Source organism: Doryrhamphus excisus, linkage group LG19 (assembly GCF_037039965.1).
Source record: "Doryrhamphus excisus strain RoL-2023G ecotype Guam linkage group LG19, RoL_Dexc_Guam_v1.1, whole genome shotgun sequence".
Classification (NCBI taxonomy): domain Eukaryota; kingdom Metazoa; phylum Chordata; class Actinopteri; order Syngnathiformes; family Syngnathidae; genus Doryrhamphus; species Doryrhamphus excisus.
In genome coordinates, this window is record NC_136375.1 from 5,210,624 (window position 1) to 5,230,100 (window position 19,477).

The following is a 19,477-nucleotide window of genomic DNA, read 5'->3' on the forward strand; positions in this document are numbered from 1 at the left end:
TTTGTGTTGTTTATGTTTTGGCATCATTAAATATAGTATATAGCTACATTTATGTCCAAGTGAAAGTTATGTATCTTCACAAAAAGCCATATTTTGATGAAACTTAACTCTGTTCTACTTCTACTGCTGATTACGATTACGGATTCTCATCTTTTTTTCCGTCTGTGTAGCCCAAGAACATAATATTTCGTGTGCCTTGAAAATCTGTCAAAATAATCCAAAATGGCCGTTACTGAGAGGGACAGCTTTTGAAAAAATGAATGTTCCGTTTCAGCAATGGCGCATAATTCTACATGTACTTAAAAGGCATTTGGCGTCTTTCATGGACACTAACCAAAAAGCTTTCAGCCTTGCGTATAAACGGAAACATGTTCTAATGGGGTAAAAAAAAAAAAAGATAAATATCCACCTGCGTATGTGTATCAATAATAATGACACATAATGTTCCACTTGAGCTCCTTCATCAAGCACCATGTGTATGACTCTTGACGTGATGTTCTCCTCCAAGATAAATCTCCTAAAGATGACTCTCATAACGCTCAAGCTTCATCTTTGGCCTCGCTTTACCTCTGTCAAGATGGCGGCCGTAAATCGTTCCAGATCGTGACTCATGAAGTCCGCCTAGCAACAAGTCTACAAAAATAAGATCTTTTAATGAGTCTATGAATTATTCATGGATTTGTGGTGGTCTTAGAAAGTACCGTATTGTCCGCACTATAGACTCCGTAATTGACACTAAGGATTATAATAATCCGATGTGCCTTATGGTACGGAAAACCCGCTAACGCCCGCAAGAAGCAGCGATGTGACATCGAAGTGGGAAATTATTTTTTAGTATTTTTTATTATAATTTTTATACAATCTATTTGTACTTTCTATCAATTTATCCAGGATTCACAGTGAACATAAAAATATTTTGTATTGATGTATATATTTTGATATATATTTCACATATATTTTAATTTTTTTATTTTGTATTTTTATTTATATTATAGTATATATATATTTTCTAATATTTCTACAAATTTTACCTGAAAATGTGCAACATAATGTTGGTTATTAAACAAAATCACAAAATAAATATAACCTTGGGTTATATAATATAATAATATAATATAATATTTATATAAATATTATTATTCATTCATTCTCTACTCATTTTCTACTGCATATCCTCATGGGGGGTGGGTCGCGGGGGGTGGAATTGAACTCGGGTCGTCGCCATGCAGCCCAAATATCTATATAATTAATTAATTAATTAATTAATATTTATATACATAAATATTTATATTATAATAATTATATATTTATATATTATAACTCATATTAATATTATTTATATATATATTTATATTATATATTTACATACATTATAAATAATATGAATATTACATATATATTTATATTTATTATACATTTATATATTTTATGAATAATATTAATATTATTTATAATGTATGTAAATATATAATATACATATTTATATTGTATATTTACATACATTGTAAATAATATTAATATTACATATATATTTATATTTATTATACATTTATATATTTTATAAATAATATTAATATTATTTATATAAATATTTTAACACATAGCATAGCCATATATGTATGGCATAAAAGTAAAATAAATGTGAACTATTTTACCAAATGTACACTAAATATAGAAATAATCTAACTGAAATAGGGAAGCCTGTCCACAGCGTTACATGCTAGAGAATATCAAAATCCAGTTGCCATTTTTATACATTCTAAGTTTGCCAAAAGCCGTTTGCATTAGAATGTAATGTATTGTAATGTCATGTTCATGGAAGTGAGTGAAAATGGAGCGCAGTACTCCTCTGCAACCAGCGGAGGTGCTGCTGAGTCATTCTCTATTAGATTGCTCTTCCTAAAAAGAATACTTAGCTGAGCATCCATCACTAATTCATGCAATTCAATTAAGAAACATCGGAAGCCGGAACGTTAAGCAAAGTCATGATCTGCCAGCTTATTTTGGACACGGCCCAAATAGGATCACGTTCCTCCTTTTTTTGCCAAATGACAATGGACGTCCAGGAAGTCTTTCTCTCATCAATGAGCTAACAAATTGGAATTGACTCCAACATCAGGAAGTTTGGACGGACCGACGAGGAAACAAACGCCATCTTGAGACGATGTGATCAGTAAGATGTCGGTTTAAAGTTTAGAACGCGGAGCAAAGAGTAGGTTTGGAGCACTCACTCTGATTAAAGAACACGCCGCACACGTCGTCCACACTGCAGATGGACGATGGAGACACCGATCAAGTGTCGAATGTCCCATCTGGCCGCCAGTCACATGGCATCTGAGCCCCAGCGACCTTGTTGTCGTTGGCGCCGAGGTCAAACGCTCACGCTAAAGTGCTAAGTTAGCAAACGTGGTCGTCGCTTTTATGAGAAACTCAAGTTTGTGTCTGGAGTTTCTGTGTCTAATCGGCATGAGGGGCAACGGGAGGAGTGCCCCATCATATTTAGCACAGAGCATGTGTCATAGAAAGACTGTTTTAATTGATGCAATTGCTCCTTGCAAGTTCTTAGCGATAACTTTTATATATGATGATAATGATAATATGATGAAATACCTCATCATATAGTACATAAAATAAAAATACTCAAGACTCAAAATAACCCAAAAGTCAAAACCCTTACGGCATACTCGCTCACCCATGACTATGTTGGCATGCGTGCTAGAGACGTGTATTTGAATTATTGCAATCACTCCTCGCAGGTTGTTGATGATAACTGACACATTTTATGACACAAATACAAAAGTAAAAGACAATAAAACAAAATCAGAAAGTGAAACCCATGGCACCCTTGCACCCCCACGACTATATTATTGTGCAAAATAAAGATTTAATTTAATTTATGCGATCACTCCTCACAAGTTCTTAATGGTAACCGACACATTTCATAATCAAAATAAACTTCTCAGACTGGAAATAATCCAAAAGTCAAACTCCTACAGCATGCGGCTCATCCACAACTACGTTTTTATGGTACATATGATGCGTTCAAAGACATGGCTTTAGATGTCTTTGAATTAATGCAATCGCTCCTCACAGCTTCTTAAACATAAATGATATATTTCATGTAAAAATGAAATAGAAAGATGCAAAATAATCCAAAACGCTTGCGATTCCATCTGTGTGTGTAATAAAAATATGTGAGTTAACGAATGCAATTGCTCCTCGTTTTTTATAATGGACATAACATACAATGCCATAAAATAATAATAATAAACACTAAAAATAAACAAACAATAATCCAAAAATCAAACCCCACAGCAGGCTCGCTTATCTGTGATTACGTTTGTGGCTACACTAAAATCGTGTTTTTAAATTATTGCGATTGCTCCTCGCAGATTTGTGATGCTACTCAACATATTTCATAGAAAATAAAATACAAAACTTCAAAATAATCCAAAAGTCAAACACCATAGCATGCTTGGCTGGTCACATGCGAGTCTTTCAATCAATGCCGTTGCTCCTCGCAAGTCATTTATGATGACCCCACCTTGTATTATCAAATGTATCAGCATGGCTAAATAATAAAATAATCCACAAAGTCAGGTTATTTGCAGTAATATTCCTTTTTCCTGAGCTAAATCCCTGGAAAGACGTAGCAGGACGTGGCACGGTAAGAAAGGGAGGGCTTTATTTTCCACGCTATAGCCGGCAGGTTCGCTTAGCATTCACTCAAACCGCCATTTTCCAACGCCACAGTCTTCCTATATTTTTGTTTTCGTCTGACCTTTTAGAAGAAATGAATAACAAAACCCGAGCTTCCAGTGTGTTTGATCAACTAAGGCACTAAGTGCTGGAAAGTTTGAGTCGCAGCATGCCATGTCCGATGTGTTAAACGCGTCACTTTCAACACTCATCAACACTTCCCCCTGATGAGGATTCGTGATGGCGTTTGTTCCATGCCGACACAACGTGCCAGGAATGCATGAAATCTGTCTTTCACGATAGCGGACTCCTCCTGGCGAAAATTAGCCGCACAATTGACAGTAATGACAACAAATGGCGTGGTAGCGTTTACTTCTTTGAATAAACCTGCAGCTTTCCAACCGTCAGCAGCCACAAGTGGATTTAGACAAATGGATGAGGAGGCCATCGCAGGGAGGGGGAAATATAAAATAATGCAATTACCGATAGTACTCGTCATGTTACTAGCCTAACAGAGCAGACACTGCTGATTGCAGAAACCGCCTTTGTGTCATACGTAGAAACAAATATGGCGTCCCAGGATTTTCCACAGTGCTTTGCAAGCATGACTAATGCTAACTTGGGTAAAATAATAGTAATTTTTTCGCCCATTCAATTCTATGAAAATTGAATGTATTTTATGTATATTTGAATTCATGTTTTAAATATGTTTTATATTATTATTATTATTTAAATGTATGTATATTATTTTTAATATGCCTTTTGTACTTTTAAATGTAATTGTTTTAATTTCATTTGGATTTATATGTTATATTTCATTATTAAAATATTTAATACATTTTAGATATTTTATATTTTTCAAAAAAATGTTCTAAAAAATAAATTAATGGCATTTATATTTTATTATTTTGTATTTATAGATATTATTTTAACATTGACACATTTAACACATGATTTTGAATTAAATATATTTGGGAGTTGGATTTAAATAAAATGTGTTTGAATACATTTAGAACTTTTTATTATATATTTTGAATATTTTTATTATTTTTATTATTTTATTTACAAGTATTAATATGCAACGATGATTTTGTTTGTTTTATTTAAATGTTCTGAAAACTTCATATATAAATGCTTAACAAATATGTAATATTTTAATATGACAATATTGTATACATTATACACTGAATAAAAATGTTGAGTTTCATTTAAATATTTATACATTGATAACTCATGCTAAATACAGTGGGGCAAAAAAGTATTTAGTCAGCCACCAATTGTGCAAGTTCTCCCACTTAAAAAGATGAGAGAGGCCTGTAATTTTCATCATAGGTACGCTTCAACTATGAGAGACAAAATGAGAAAAAAAAATCCAGATAATCACATTGTTTGATTTTTAAAGAATTTATTTGCAAATCATGGTGGAAAATAAGTATTTGGTCACCTACAAACAAGCAAGATTTGTGGCTCTCACAGACCTGTAAGTTCTTCTTTAAGAAGCTCCTCTGTCCTCCACTCGTTACCTGTATTGATGGCACCTGTTTGAACTGGTTATCAGTATAAAAGACACCTGTCCACAACCTCAGACAGTCACACTCCAAACTCCACTATGGCCAAGACCAAAGAGCTGTCAAAGGACATCAGAAACAAAATTGTAGACCTGCACCAGGCTGGGAAGACTGAATCTGCAATAGTTAAGCAGCTTGGTGTGAAGAAATCAACTGTGGGAGCAATTGTGAGAAAATGGAAGACCTACAAGACCACCGATAATCTCCCTCGATCTGGGGCTCCACGCAAGATCTCACCCCGTGGGGTCAAAATGATAACAAGAACGGTGAGCAAAAATCCCAGAACCACACGGGGGGACCTAGTGAAAGACCTGCAGAGAGCTGGGACCATATTAACGAAGGCTACCATAAGTAACACACTCCGCCGCCAGGGACTCAAATCCTGCAGTGCCAGACGTGTCCCCCTGCTGAAGCCAGTACATGTCCAAGCCCGTCTGAAGTTTGCTAGAGAGCATTTGGATGATCCAGAAGAGGATTGGGAGAATGTAATATGGTCAGATGAAACCAAAATAGAACTTTTTGGTATCAACTCAACTCGTCGTGTTTGGAGGAGAAAGAATGCTGAGTTGCATCCAAACAACACCACACCTACTGTGAAGCATGGGGGTGGAAACATCATGCTCTGGGGCTGTTTTTCTGCAAAGGGACCAGGACAACTGATCCGTGTAAATGGGAGAATGAATGGGGCCATGTATCGTGAGATTCTGAATGAAAACCTTCTTCCATCAGCAAGGGCACTGAAGATGAAACGTGGCTGGGTCTTTCAGCATGACAACGATCCCAAACACACCGCCCGGGCAACGAAGGAGTGGCTTCATAAGAAGCATTTCAAGGTCCTGGAGTGGCCTAGCCAGTCTCCAGATCTCAACCCCATAGAAAATCTTTGGAGGGAGTTGAAAATCCGTGTTGCCCAGCGACAGCCCCTAAACATCACTGCTCTAGAGGCGATCTGCATGGAGGAATGGGCCAAAATACCTACAACAGTGTGTGAAAATCTTGTGAAGAGTTACAGAAAACGTTTGATCTCTGTCATTGCCAACAAAGGGTATATCACAAAGTATTGAGATGAACTTTTGTTTTTGACCAAATACTTATTTTCCACCATGATTTGCAAATAAATTCTTTAAAAATCAAACAATATGATTATCTGGATTTTTTTTTCTCATTTTGTCTCTCATAGTTGAAGCGTACCTATGATGAAAATTACAAGCCTCTCTCATCTTTTTAAGTGGGAGAACTTGCACAATTGGTGGCTGACTAAATACTTTTTTGCCCCACTGTATCTATATTTTGTATTTAGTTTTGTTATAATTTGTATTATTCTTCTGGTTTTTATAAATTATGTTTATATTATTCTGGTCTACGGAGAGCTCATAAATGAAGGTTAAAATGTTGAAAGTTAACCAAAAGTAGTTCATTATGAGAGGTTAAAAAATCTAAAAACAACAACAACAATAATAATAATAATAGTAGTAGGTAAAAACAAATACTCACGATATCCTGCGTTGTTTGTTTGAAGGATGCAACAAGAGAAGAAAAAAGAAACAACTAATTAAACATCATATTAAAAATGAATCAACATATTCCATACATATGGTCCTCCTCCAAAACAAACCCATCTGAATCCAAAGAATAGTAATAATAATATCGTGTGTGTATTCCCTGTGATGGATTGCCTCCATGTCGACTTTATGGCCTGCTAAACTGAAAAGAACGAGAGGAAGCTTGGACAGCATCTAAAAAATGATGTGGTGTTAATGCAAGGCAAGCCATTGACATTAACGCGGAGCATAATGCATAATGTTTATTATGTGTGTGTGTGTGTGTGTAGGTTGAAACACTCACGCCTGCATGGTGGTCGTCGCCGTCTGAAAGCTGAACATGTTTTCCTTGGGGAACCAGTTAGCGTCGTCTGCAATGATAGACAACGCATTGGAAAGTGTAATAGTGGCAAAGGTTACAGTGGATGTTTTGGAAATATGAAAGCACAAAAAGCGCCACCAGCACTTCACAGGACTCCAGCACTCCACAGACGGAGAGAGGCGAGGAAGACACGCAGGAAGAGATAGCAGGAAAAAAAAAATCAAATCAAGTAGACAAATAGTCAGAAATACATCCAAACACCAAAGCGACAATGTCCACCAAACCTGGGAGCAAATAGATCTTGAAAAAACGTCATGCCAAAAACTACTACTTCTTTAATGGCTTTATAAATGTTACAATGTTCTTCATGTACTAAAGGCGCTAGCTGTGTTAGCATCTACTTGCAAAATTTAGCTACACGTTAGCAATGTATTAGCCTGTGTTAGCTAATCACCGAGCAGTTTATTCTTACATTCTAGTGTGTAGAATGGACCTTTTAGCTATATGCTAGTATGTTTACTATTGTTTCATATATAAGTAAGGCCGGTGGGACTAGCTAGTCGCCGTTAACTGAAGGTTAGCAGTATCACAGTATTTATCCAGTCCATGTTAGCAGTGTGTTTGCCCTTGTTAGCCATGTAAATCATCGCAATTGATCCTTTTAGCTATATGCTAGTACGTTTACTGTTGTTTTATATAGTATAAGTAAGGCCGGTGAGACTAGCTAGTCGCTGTTAGCTGAAGGTTAGCAGTATCATGATATTTACTCAGTCCACGTTAGCAGTGTGTTTGCCCTTGTAAGCCAAGTAAATAATCGCAATTGAGCCTTTTAGCTATATGCTAGTATGTTTACTATTGTTTCATATATAAGTAAGGCCGGTGAGACTAGCTAGTCACTGTTAGCTGAAGGTTAGCAGTATCATGATATTTAGCCAGTCCATGTTAGCAGTGTGTTTGCCCTTGTTAGCCATGTAAATCATCGCAATTGATCCTTTTAGCTATATGCTAGTATGTTTACTATTGTTTCATATAGTGTAAGTAAGGCCGGTTGGACTAGCTAGTCACTGTTAGCTGAAGGTTAGCAGTATCATGGTATTTAGCCAGTCCATGTTAGCAGTGTGTTTGCCCTTGTAAGCCATGTAAATCATCGCAATTGATCCTTTTAGCTATATGCTAGTATGTTTACTATTGTTTCATATAGTGTAAGTAAGGCCAGTGGGACTAGCTAGTCGCCGTTAGCTGAAGGTTAGCAGTATCACGGTATTTATCCAGTCCATGTTAGCAGTGTGTTTGCCCTTGTTAGCCATGTAAATCATTGCAATTGATCCTTTTAGCTATATGCTAGTACGTTTACTGTTGTTTTATATAGTATAAGTAAGGCCGGTGAGACTAGCTAGTCGCCGTTAGCTGAAGGTTAGCAGTATCACGGTATTTATCCAGTCCATGTTAGCAGTGTGTTTGCCCTTGTTAGCCATGTAAATCATCGCAATTGATCCTTTTAGCTATATGCTAGTACGTTTACTGTTGTTTTATATAGTATAAGTAAGGCCGGTGAGACTAGCTAGTCGCTGTTAGCTGAAGGTTAGCAGTATCATGATATTTACTCAGTCCACGTTAGCAGTGTGTTTGCCCTTGTAAGCCAAGTAAATAATCGCAATTGATCCTTTTAGCTATATGCTAGTATGTTTACTATTGTTTCATATATAAGTAAGGCCGGTGGGACTAGCTAGTCACTGTTAGCTGAAGGTTAGCAGTATCATGATATTTAGCCAGTCCATTTTAGCAGTGTGTTTGCCCTTGTTAGCCATGTAAATCATCGCAATTGATCCTTTTAGCTATATGCTAGTATGTTTAGTATTGTTTCATATATAAGTAAGGCCAGTAGGACTAGCTAGTCACTGTTAGCTGAAGGTTAGCAGTATCACGGTATTTGGCCAGTCCATGTTAGCAGTGTGTTTGCCCCTGTTAGCCATGTAATCATCGCAATTGATCCTTTTAGCTATATGCTCGTATGTTTACTATTGTTTCATATATAAGTAAGGCCGGTGGGACTGACTAGTCGCTGTTAGCTGAAAGTTAGCAGTATCATGGAATTTAGCCAGTCCATGTTAGCAGTGTGTTTGCCCTTGTTAGCCAAGTATATCATCGCAATTGATCCTTTTAGCTATATGCTAGTACGTTTACTATTGTTTTATATAGTATAAGTAAGGCCGGTGGGACTAGCTAGTCGCCGTTAGCTGAAGGTTAGCAGTATCACGGTATTTAGCCAGTCCATGTTAGCAGTGTGTTTGCCCCTGTTAGCCAAGTAAATCATCGCAATTGATCCTTTTAGCTATATGCTAGTATGTTTACTATTGTTTCATATATAAGTAAGGCCAGTAGGACTAGCTAGTCGCTGTTAGCTGAAGGTTAGCAGTATCACGGTATTCATCCAGTCCATGTTAGCAGTGTGTTTGCCCTTGTTAGCCAAATAAATCATCGCAATTGATCCTTTTAGCTATATGCTAGTATGTTTACTATAGTTTCACATAAGAGTAGGCCTAAGGCCGGCAGCATTAGCTAGTTGCTGTTAGCTGAACGTTAGCAGTATGGCAATTTTATTCATATCATTATTCAATCTGTGTTAGCAGCATCGTTGTTGGCTAATTAAATAATTTCAGTAGTTGTTAATTGTACACTAGCAGGGTTATGGTTAGCCTTTATTAGCTTCATGTTAGCAATGTCATGTCATGTCATCACTGTGATAGCATTAGCTTTCAGTTAGCTTCTTATAATGTTAGCAAAATGTTACAAAATGTCACTGCTATGTTAGCAGTGTTGAAGACTACTATTAATTTACTTATTCTGGATCTGTAGCATAGCCACGATTGTTTAGATGGCCTCTGTTAGCACAATGCTAACAGTTTAATTCATGTCAGCAATGCTGTAGCAATGTTGGAAAAACTGTGTTAGCTGTATGACAGTAGGTTTACAACTACTTGCTGTTAGCTTCTGCTTGGGTAGTAGCTGTATTTCCATGCTAGCAATGCTACTATAAAGGAGTTATTGTAAGGTTATACTACGTTGACATGGCGACCGGTTGTGTTTTCATTGTGTTCTCCTTAGGTTTGATCTTTTTTCCAAAATCTATTTCTCCTCAAGCCTGGCGTCCATACCCGAGTATTCCCAAATCACTGACATCAGCATTGGAGTGCCTCTCCTGCTCTGTGTGTCCGCCCCCGCTTGCCCCCCTCACCTCTCTCCAGCCCAGTCACCCGGTCCACACTCCACATCCTCTCTAGGCGTCGGTGCTGCTTGCCTGGCTCTCGAGTGGCACTCTCCAGGTCCAATGACCCTTGGCTCCGTGAGGGCACGGCGCTGCAGGAGTCGCAGGCCAGCCCGCCGCACTCCGCGTCCCCTTTAGCGCTGTTGTCCCCCCAGCTACGGATGTTGTGGGCGCTGACGGACGTCTGCAGGGGGGGCTGGACCAGGTGGTGATGGTGGTGGTGGTGCGCCACTACGTGGTGGGAGTGCTGGTTGCTGCTCCCGCTCGCCCCGCAGGCTCCTCCTCCTCCCGCTGCTCCGCTTGGTCCTGGATGGTGGTGGTGGTGGTTGCCGCCATGGTGGTGGTGACCGCCGCGCCCGCCTCCGGCATGCTGGGTGGGGGACGACGAAGAGGAGGACGGGGAGGTGGAGGGCTGGATCAAGGTAGCGTGGCCCCCCTTGGGTCCTCCACTCCCTGACCTCTCCTTGAGGACGTCCAGTTCTAGGCTCTCCTTGCTGCCCCGCCCGCCGCTCATCAGCATACCGTGCCGAGTGGTGATGGTGTAGACACGGGCCGGGTGGAGGCTGCACTGCACGGCCTTCTGTTCGTCCTCCTCTGCCGAGAAGCTGCGCTCCAAGGAGAGACGCACCGGCTTTCCGGAGATGCTGATGGAAGGCGCCTGTTGTGGACCCAAAGGAGTCTTTGCTGCCGAGTTCTGCACTCTGTCCTCCGAGTCCTTGTCCAAGTCCAACTGAAGGTGGTGGTCGTTGGGCCCGGTCGGCGACTCTGGATCAGCGGCCACCAAGGTCTCACACAGGAGATGAGCTGGAATATGGACAAGGGAAGGGAAGGGACAATCATCACTAAGGACGGAACATTCAGACCGATTGAGTGAAGGATGAAAAAGCGCTAAAGCGTTCGCGGAGGTCAGCCTTGCAGTTCGAATGGAGGACAGAATGGACAGAGACAATGACGGCAGGACGGCAGGGCGGCAAGACGCTGACCTGATCCGTTTCGGTTGTCGGGGTGTGTGTGGGACAGGTAGTCTCCGAATGCTCGTGCTGCTCTGTGGACACACACACACACACACACACACATATAAAGCCGTCACTTTCGAGATAATTGAGTCAAATACGGCGGCGGTAGGGGCTACACGACTGCTGCCAGCAATGGGGGAGAGCTGCGGTTCATGGGAGAGGGGCATGAATGCTGACATTTAATGTGGCGTTCTGATGAGATGATCAATGAGATGCAATGTTTCCCGTATGGTAGCCATCCGCCATGTTTGTTTTCTCTGTTGCTGTAACCGTAACACAACCGTAACACAATGCTGTCTGCACTGTGCACACACACACACACACACGGCTTCACAGACAGTTGGAAAACACGGAACTCTTAACACACATAACTCTGCGGTCGCTACATTGTTATTATTGTAGATTTGATATGAGGTTGTAATAAATACATATCATATATAGTAGCTATAAATAGATATAGTGTTGTGGTTAGCTTCTATCAGCTAAATGTTAGCAAAATGTTACAAAATGTCACTGCAACATTAGCAGTGTTGAAGACTATTTGCTTATTCATTCATTCATTTTCTACCGCTTTTTCCTCACGAGGGTCACGGGGGTGCTGGAGCCTATCCCAGCTGTCTTTGGGCGACACCCTGGACTGGTGGCCGGCCAATCGCAGGGCACATATAGACAAACAACCATTCACACTCACATTCATACCTATGGACAATTTGGAGTGGCTAATTAACCTAGCATGTTTTTGGAATGTGGGAGGAAACCAGAGTACCCGGAGAAAACCCACGCATGCACGGGGAGAACATGCAAACTCCACACAGAGATGGCCGAGGGTGGAATTGAACTCTATGAGCCGCTATTAGCTTATTATGAATCTGAAATCACAGTATTTAAAAATTGCAATTGCAAAAAAAAAAAAAAAAAAAATTGCAATGCAAACTATGCTTCTTATATTTTCCGGGTCAGACACCAAAACTCGCTTATTATTGAATAATGCAGGAGCCTACCCAGGTCACTGAGAGGTCAAGAAGTAAACTTCCTTTAATCAAATAGTCAGTTTGCTAATTCTGTGGCGAAAACTGTTTTGATAATTGAAAATAAGTATTTTATTTTTATTGTACGGCTGCACGGTGGTCGAGTGGTTAGCACGCTAGGAGACCCGGGTTCAATCTCACCCTCGGCCATCTCTGTGTGGAGTTTGCATGTTCTCCCCGTGCATGCGTGGGTTTTCTTCGGGTACTCCGATTTCCTCCCACATTCCAAAAACATGCTAGGTTAATAGGCGACTACAAATTGAGTGTGAATGGTTGTTTGTCTATATGTGTCCTGTGATTGGCTGGCCACCAGTCCAGGGTGTACCCCGCCTCTCGCCTGAATACAGCTGGGATAGGCTCTTGAGGATAAGCGGGAATAAGCTTCAGTATAGTAACATTATTAAAAAGAATAAAATCAGACTGGTCTTGCTTAAAAATGCATGAATTTAGTTATGCTTGGTGTTAAAAAATATGATATGGCTCTCACAGAGCTACATTTCTAAATAAGAGGCTTTCATGGCTGTGTTAGCCAAAAAGGTTCCGACCCCTGCTATATACGTAAATAGTATCAAACTCAATTCAAAAAACTACCAAGTTGAACTTGATATTTGTGATATTTGTGTTTGTTTTGGGGGTTTTGGGACCCCCCAAAAGGGAGGATTAAGTTGTACAATGAATCTTTCTGTGAACTCCAGCTTCACTAATGCAGAAGTCAACCTGACCTGGGGTTATTTCACTTTGTTCTTTCATACTATGTTTTGCTAAACTCCTTAAAGGTCCCTACATGATTCATCAACTTTGCCAAAACGTGTTATACATTGTTTGTAGTGATGTTCAACATTGTTCCATCTTTGAATTAGTTAATTAGCAAAAATGTCATTTATAGTTGACGGCGCCATCCAAGATGAACTAGCAAGCAGTTCACCCTCATTTCCGAAAGTGACATCATCGAAGTGACACCTCTCCACTCCAACAGTAAACAAACGCTTCTTGAGGTAGATCGCCGACTTGGTTCCAAATTGTAGTCATTCCAAAACATTGTGTTGCTGCTGGATGTTCACAGTTATACTGTAATTTTTTGGTTTCAAAAAGAGGAAGTTGATTTACTTATTCATTTAGCAGTGAAGCATACGAGTGTATTCATCAGCCAAATGAGTGCTGAGCATGACAAATACTGGTTTATGGTAATGGTTTTATTTCATTTGAACATGCATCAGATTACAATTGAATGCATCCCATAATCAGTTCACAGTTCCACATGTCCAAAAGGAGTAGGAAGAAGCAAAGCTTATTAAATCCTACCCCTCCATGTGGTACTTTTACAATCAGTAACTATTACATTTGTTCACTTCCTGCTTTCCATAATACAGTTTACGTTTTTTTTTTTGTTTTTTTTTTAATAATGCACCTCGTACCAAAGTAGGAGGTGATATGAGCATCCAATGCCATAATGGGTACCATAGTAAGTGTCAATATAGTGATATATATAGCACATCATGACTGGTTCAAGACTCTTCATCCTTGTATTTAGCAAACATCAACTGCTTGTATTGTTTCTTGAATTGGCTCATCGTTGTGCATTGTTTGATTTCCTTACTCAATCCATTCCATAGTTTGATTCCACATACTGAAATGCTATGACTTTTTAACGTAAACATAAGTATTTGACATTTAGTTCTTCCCTGAGATCATATTTCTCCTCTCTTGTAGAGAAGTATTGGATGACATTTTTAGGTAATTGGTTTTTTTCAGCCTTATGCATTATTTTAGCTGTTTTAAGATGAACTATATCAGCAAGTTTAAGTATTTGTGATTTTAGAAATAAGGAGTTAGTATGTTCTCTGTAGGCGGCATTATGAATTATCCTTACTGACCTTTTTTGCAGTACATTTAGCGAGTGAAGATTGCTTTTATAAGTTTAAGACAACAATGGACTTCCGTTCAGTGATCATTTCACTAGTAGTAGAATATCAACACATTTTGGCATTCTTGCCAGTACCCAGGGACAAAAACGCAACATCGAACAAAGACTTGGTGAATATTTGCACAAAAGAGTAAATCCTGCTTTCTTTACATAATAAACACTATTCCATGACAGCGACAAGGCTGTAAGCAGTATACATGTTATAGAAACATCTTTTCTCAGCCATACCATTCTGTGTTTTCACACATCTCAAATCTTCGCTATACACAAGGTTGACATCCTCTGTCTTGTTTGTTTACCTGATAGAACACTCTAGCGTAAAACATATTTAAGCAAAGTTGATGAATCATGGCAGGGACCCGTGCAGCCCTTACGCAGAAAAATGACTTTTGCAGCAAACAATTTTTCACCTCGACCTTTTCCTAGCAACTACCAAGACGTCGTCCAGAGAGCAAATATGCTTGACTAATGAATCAGGTCACTGGAGTATGCTTGCAGCCAATACCCCCCCCCCCCCCACCACCACCACCACCACCACATCACAAAGAGCAGGAAATACAGAAATATTCTTTTTTTCCTTTCCTTTCCAAACATCTGAAATGGATTCACAGATTCCACACGGGCCACAGCGAGTGAAGAGAAAGCTGCTTTGCATGGTTCAGTGAAACGTCCGTAAAGATGAACTAACAGTGAACCCCTCCAACTACAACTACCCACTTTACAGACAATAAATGCATCAAAGTCAACTTACAGTAAGTCAAGGGTGTCCAAAGAGCGCCAATTCTGAAAATATAATTAACTAACAAAATTACTAAATTAGTCATCATTTTACAAGAATTAAGTGGGAATATTATAATATTATTAGCATAGTTAAAAAAGTATACTTTTTAAACATTTCAAGTTGTAATGTTAGAAAAAACAACAAATAAAGTTGCCATTTTTGGAAAATTAGGTTGGTGAAAAAAAGTTATAATGTCATGAGAATAAAGTCAAAATATTATAGATATAAAAACAAAATATTACGAGAAGAAAATTTATAGGAAGTGAGTTGAAATAGTTGTGAGGGGGGCACAGATGAAAAAAATGGCTGCAATTTTAGGACAATAAAGTCAAAATATTGAGAGAAAAATGTCATATTCTGCATGGAATTCAATTTGTTTTTAAAGTAGGTTGTGGAAAAATTTTATAATAATATGGGAATAAAGTCAAAATATTAAGGGAATAAAGTCAGAATATTACAAGAAGAAATTTTACAACAATAGTTATTGAAATATTAAAGAAAAAAATAATTTTTTTCAACAAAATCAAATAGTAATTTTTGGAAAATTATATTGGGGGAAAAAGTCATAATATTACAAAAAGAAAAATATGATTTATGAAGAAAATTTGAAATATTTTGGGAAAAAAATACAAAAAATTGGGGAAAAAAGTAGATTTTTTTTTTTACAAAAATATACCCAAAAATTTTACAAAATATCAAACATCCTTTCATTGTTCACTACGTGGCCTTTCATTCCTGAATGTCCTCAACTCCTGCTTCCATGCTGGTGTCGTACCGAGCAGGACAACGGCGCCAAGTAAAATAATGCCAAGTAGGCACTCGAGTGTTTGCCCTCGACAAAGAGCATCCATCAGTCCACCGCCAGACTCCCTTGGGGATTTGGAGGACTTTCACTTTCCTGGGCGACTCGGCACGTGTTCCAACCGCCAGCTAGCTCACCCCTCAGGCTAAAAATAGAACACCATGCAACGCTTCTGCAACTCCGTGCAGAATGTACATCAAGGAATGTACACAACATGGAGCTTAGTAAAGAAATAAGGTTATGACGGAGCGTACAGGGCAGCACGATGCCAGCGTGTCTGCCTCCTCCAGGTGATGTCATCCGTTTCAGGACCACGCTGACGAATATGCAGCAGTTGTCCTTCTGATGTCGCATGTTTTATTCAACAGGCCGCTCCACGACAGTCGGGGCAAACAATGACGCCAAACACGTCATCGGGGAGTCAATAAGGAGAATGAAACCCATACTAACTAGCTAGCGAGAGCGTGAGCAACTCCCGTCAGTCCATCCATTAAAAACACCTTCTTTTCCCTGTGACAGCTCATTTGGAATCAAATGCATTCTGGGAGCTCTCTGAGTAGATGCATTAGCATGATAGGTATTCATAGCAAACAGGGCTTTCATATATACTGTATACACACATCTACTGTACTCTATATATACTCTATGTAGTTTTTTCTTGATAACATTACAACAATACCTTCTTGAAAAAAACACAACAATAAGGTATCTGTACGTATTACTCCAATATTTATGAGACGATTAATCTTAGGGTATAAATGAGAAAAAAGTCATGATTTGATGACAATGAAATTATAATATTTTTAAAGTCAAAATTGTATATGAATAAAATATATACATATACATATGTATGTGAATATTTAATTTTTAGGACAAAAAAATCCAAATATTTAGACAAAAAAAAAATATCACAAGAAAAAAGTAATAATTTTACAAGAATTAAGTCATAATATCCAGAGAAAAAAGTTCTAAATATCATGAAAAAAAAAAATGATTCCAAAAAAAACTCAATATGTCATAAGAAAAATCTTAATTTTAAATGAATATTTTTTAGGACAAATAAAATCTAAATATTTAAACAAAATAAATAAATATCACAAGAAAAAGCAATATTTTACAAGAATTAAGTCATAATATCGAGAGAAAAAAGTTCTAAATATCATGAAAAAAATTTTTTTAATTGATTCCAAAAAAGTCTGAATGTGTCATTAGAAAAATCTTAATTTTAAATGAATATTTTTTAGGACAAAATAAAATCTAAATATTTAAATAAATATCACAAGAAAAAAGGACTAATTTTACAAGAATTAAGTCATAATATCCAGAGAAAAAAGTTCTGAATATCGTGAAAAAAAAAGATAAAAAAAAAATCTGAATAGGTCATAAGAAAAATCTTCATTTTAAATGATTTTTTTATAATAAAAACAAAAGAAAGTAAAAAGTAAATAGTAAATAGTAAAAGTAAAGAGAAAGTAAAAAAAAATTCTTTAAGAATAAAGTATTTTCAAAGTTATTTTAAAGTTTGAAATATGTAAAAAAATAACAAATAAAAAATGTTTACATCACAAAAAAAGTATTGATTTAAAAGAAAATGACCACACATTAAGAGAAAAATGTTGTGAATATCACACAAAAAAGACATAATTCAATGAAGAATCGAGAGCAAGCAGAAAAGACGATTGCGAGCGCAGAAAACAGAAGCAAGCAAAAGCGGAAATCATAAAGTGAGAGGAGATTTTGCAAAAGTGTGTGTGTGGGGGGGGGTGTGCAGAATTTGATGCCGTCCTCCAGATGTCAAACAAAACCACAGCAACTGAGAAGCCAAGAGTGCGACACACAACACAGTGAAAGACCAAAACAAAGCAAACATCAAATATGAAGCCCGTGTGGGCCGTCTGGACTTGCCGCACACACAAACCCCCACTCTGCTTTGTACACCCTCCTGAGTCTCTTCAGAAACGTCTGGAATATTTTGCTAGTTGAAGACTTACGGTAACTCAGAAATCGCCGGTGACAGCTGGGTTGAAAAAAATAATCCCAATAAGCGAATCCGTTTGTATAATAAGTTTGTGCCCCCGTAGGCCAATGATGAAGGCTAACTAATATCTTGGTTCAAAGGCTGTGGGCGAGCCTGCCATCAAAGTCCTATCTCATACATGTGAAGAGGTACTTTCAGGAGCAAGATGCTCCACACTAAAAGTCATCCAGACCTTTTTACAGGCCAAGCCAAGAGGCCAACGCCGACGTGAAGCAGACTTCAGAGAGCCAAAGACAAAAGACGAGCACCTGTCCACCACGCCGCATTTGCATCCTTTCATCTTTTTACCAACCCTCGCCGTGCCCGCCCACCCTTCGGGGTTTGACGCCCGAGGGTTTCCTGAGAGCGCCATCAAAGCCTCCAATGGAGCGCCTCCATTGAAGACTGCCATTGTGCCCATCAGGAGAGGCTACAGGAGTAGGATCGGGTGTTGGGGGGGGGGGGGATGTGACCCATTTGGGAAGCAGTCATCCATAAACATGACAAACATTCATGGCCGTCCTTGTCTTTCGCCGTCCTCTAAACAACACCGACCAAATGAGACAAGCCTCATTTCGGATTTACAGAATGCCCCAAACGCCTCTCCATGCTGTGTCCCATTTGATGATATAGTTATTATTTCATATTATAACTCCTTTATTCAACCAATGTCCTATAGTCATGGGTTGTGTAGCCTACATTAGCAAAATAACCATCAGGGGTCTCAAATTAGGCCAAAAAACATTAGCATTCGCAACAGCCATGGCTGTAGGAAACCTAATCCTTAGAAGTATCTTCATTATCTATGGCTCTGTGTGCGCTTTAAAATATTAATATACACAATATACACACAATATACACAATATACACATAATATACACAGCTGTCGGCATGAAAACCCACTTGGTTAACTAGTACTGCTGTTTCCGGTCAACTCATCTGTGCTATTAATGCTGACTCAGCATCTTTATCGCGATTACAACATTGGTTCTGTAGCTGCTATGTTGTGCAATATACTTGTGGTCGAAGAGCTATGTTTTATTTACTACTTTCTCATGCACACCCGCCCTAACTCTAAAGATTTTTTAGAGATCAAGATCATTTATATTGCCAATATTAAAACATTGGTTCTGTTGTGGCAATATACTTGTTCATAAATGGCCGTATGGCTGAAGAGCTAAGTTTTCTTTCCACTTTGTCATGCACACCCCGTTTTAACCCTATCCATGTTTTTGTATTTTTTGCCATTTATATTGTCATTATTACAACATCGGTTCTGTTGCTGCTAGGGGTGTGCAGCATACTTGTTCAAAAAACGAGTTTTCTTTCCACTTTCTCATACACACCTGCCCAACCTAACCATTTTTTGTCATCTATAATGTCGATATTACAACATTGGTTCTGTTGTGGCAATATACTTGTTCATAAATGACCGTATGGCTGAAGAGCTAAGTTTTCTTTCCACTTTGTCATGCACACCTCGTTTTAACCCTGTCCATGTTTTTGTATTTTTC

At 38.4% G+C, this 19,477-nt stretch overlaps 1 protein-coding gene across 1 annotated transcript in view; it reads right to left on the minus strand.

Annotated features, from left to right (window-relative positions):
- nsmfa (NMDA receptor synaptonuclear signaling and neuronal migration factor a) overlaps positions 1-19,477 on the minus strand; it is a 37,504-nt gene that overhangs the window by 15,098 nt on the left and 2,929 nt on the right. The window contains 3 exon segments of the mRNA XM_058056142.2: positions 7,107-7,179; positions 10,366-11,199; positions 11,379-11,440. Coding sequence (XP_057912125.2) covers positions 7,107-7,179; positions 10,366-11,199; positions 11,379-11,440 — 969 coding nt within the window.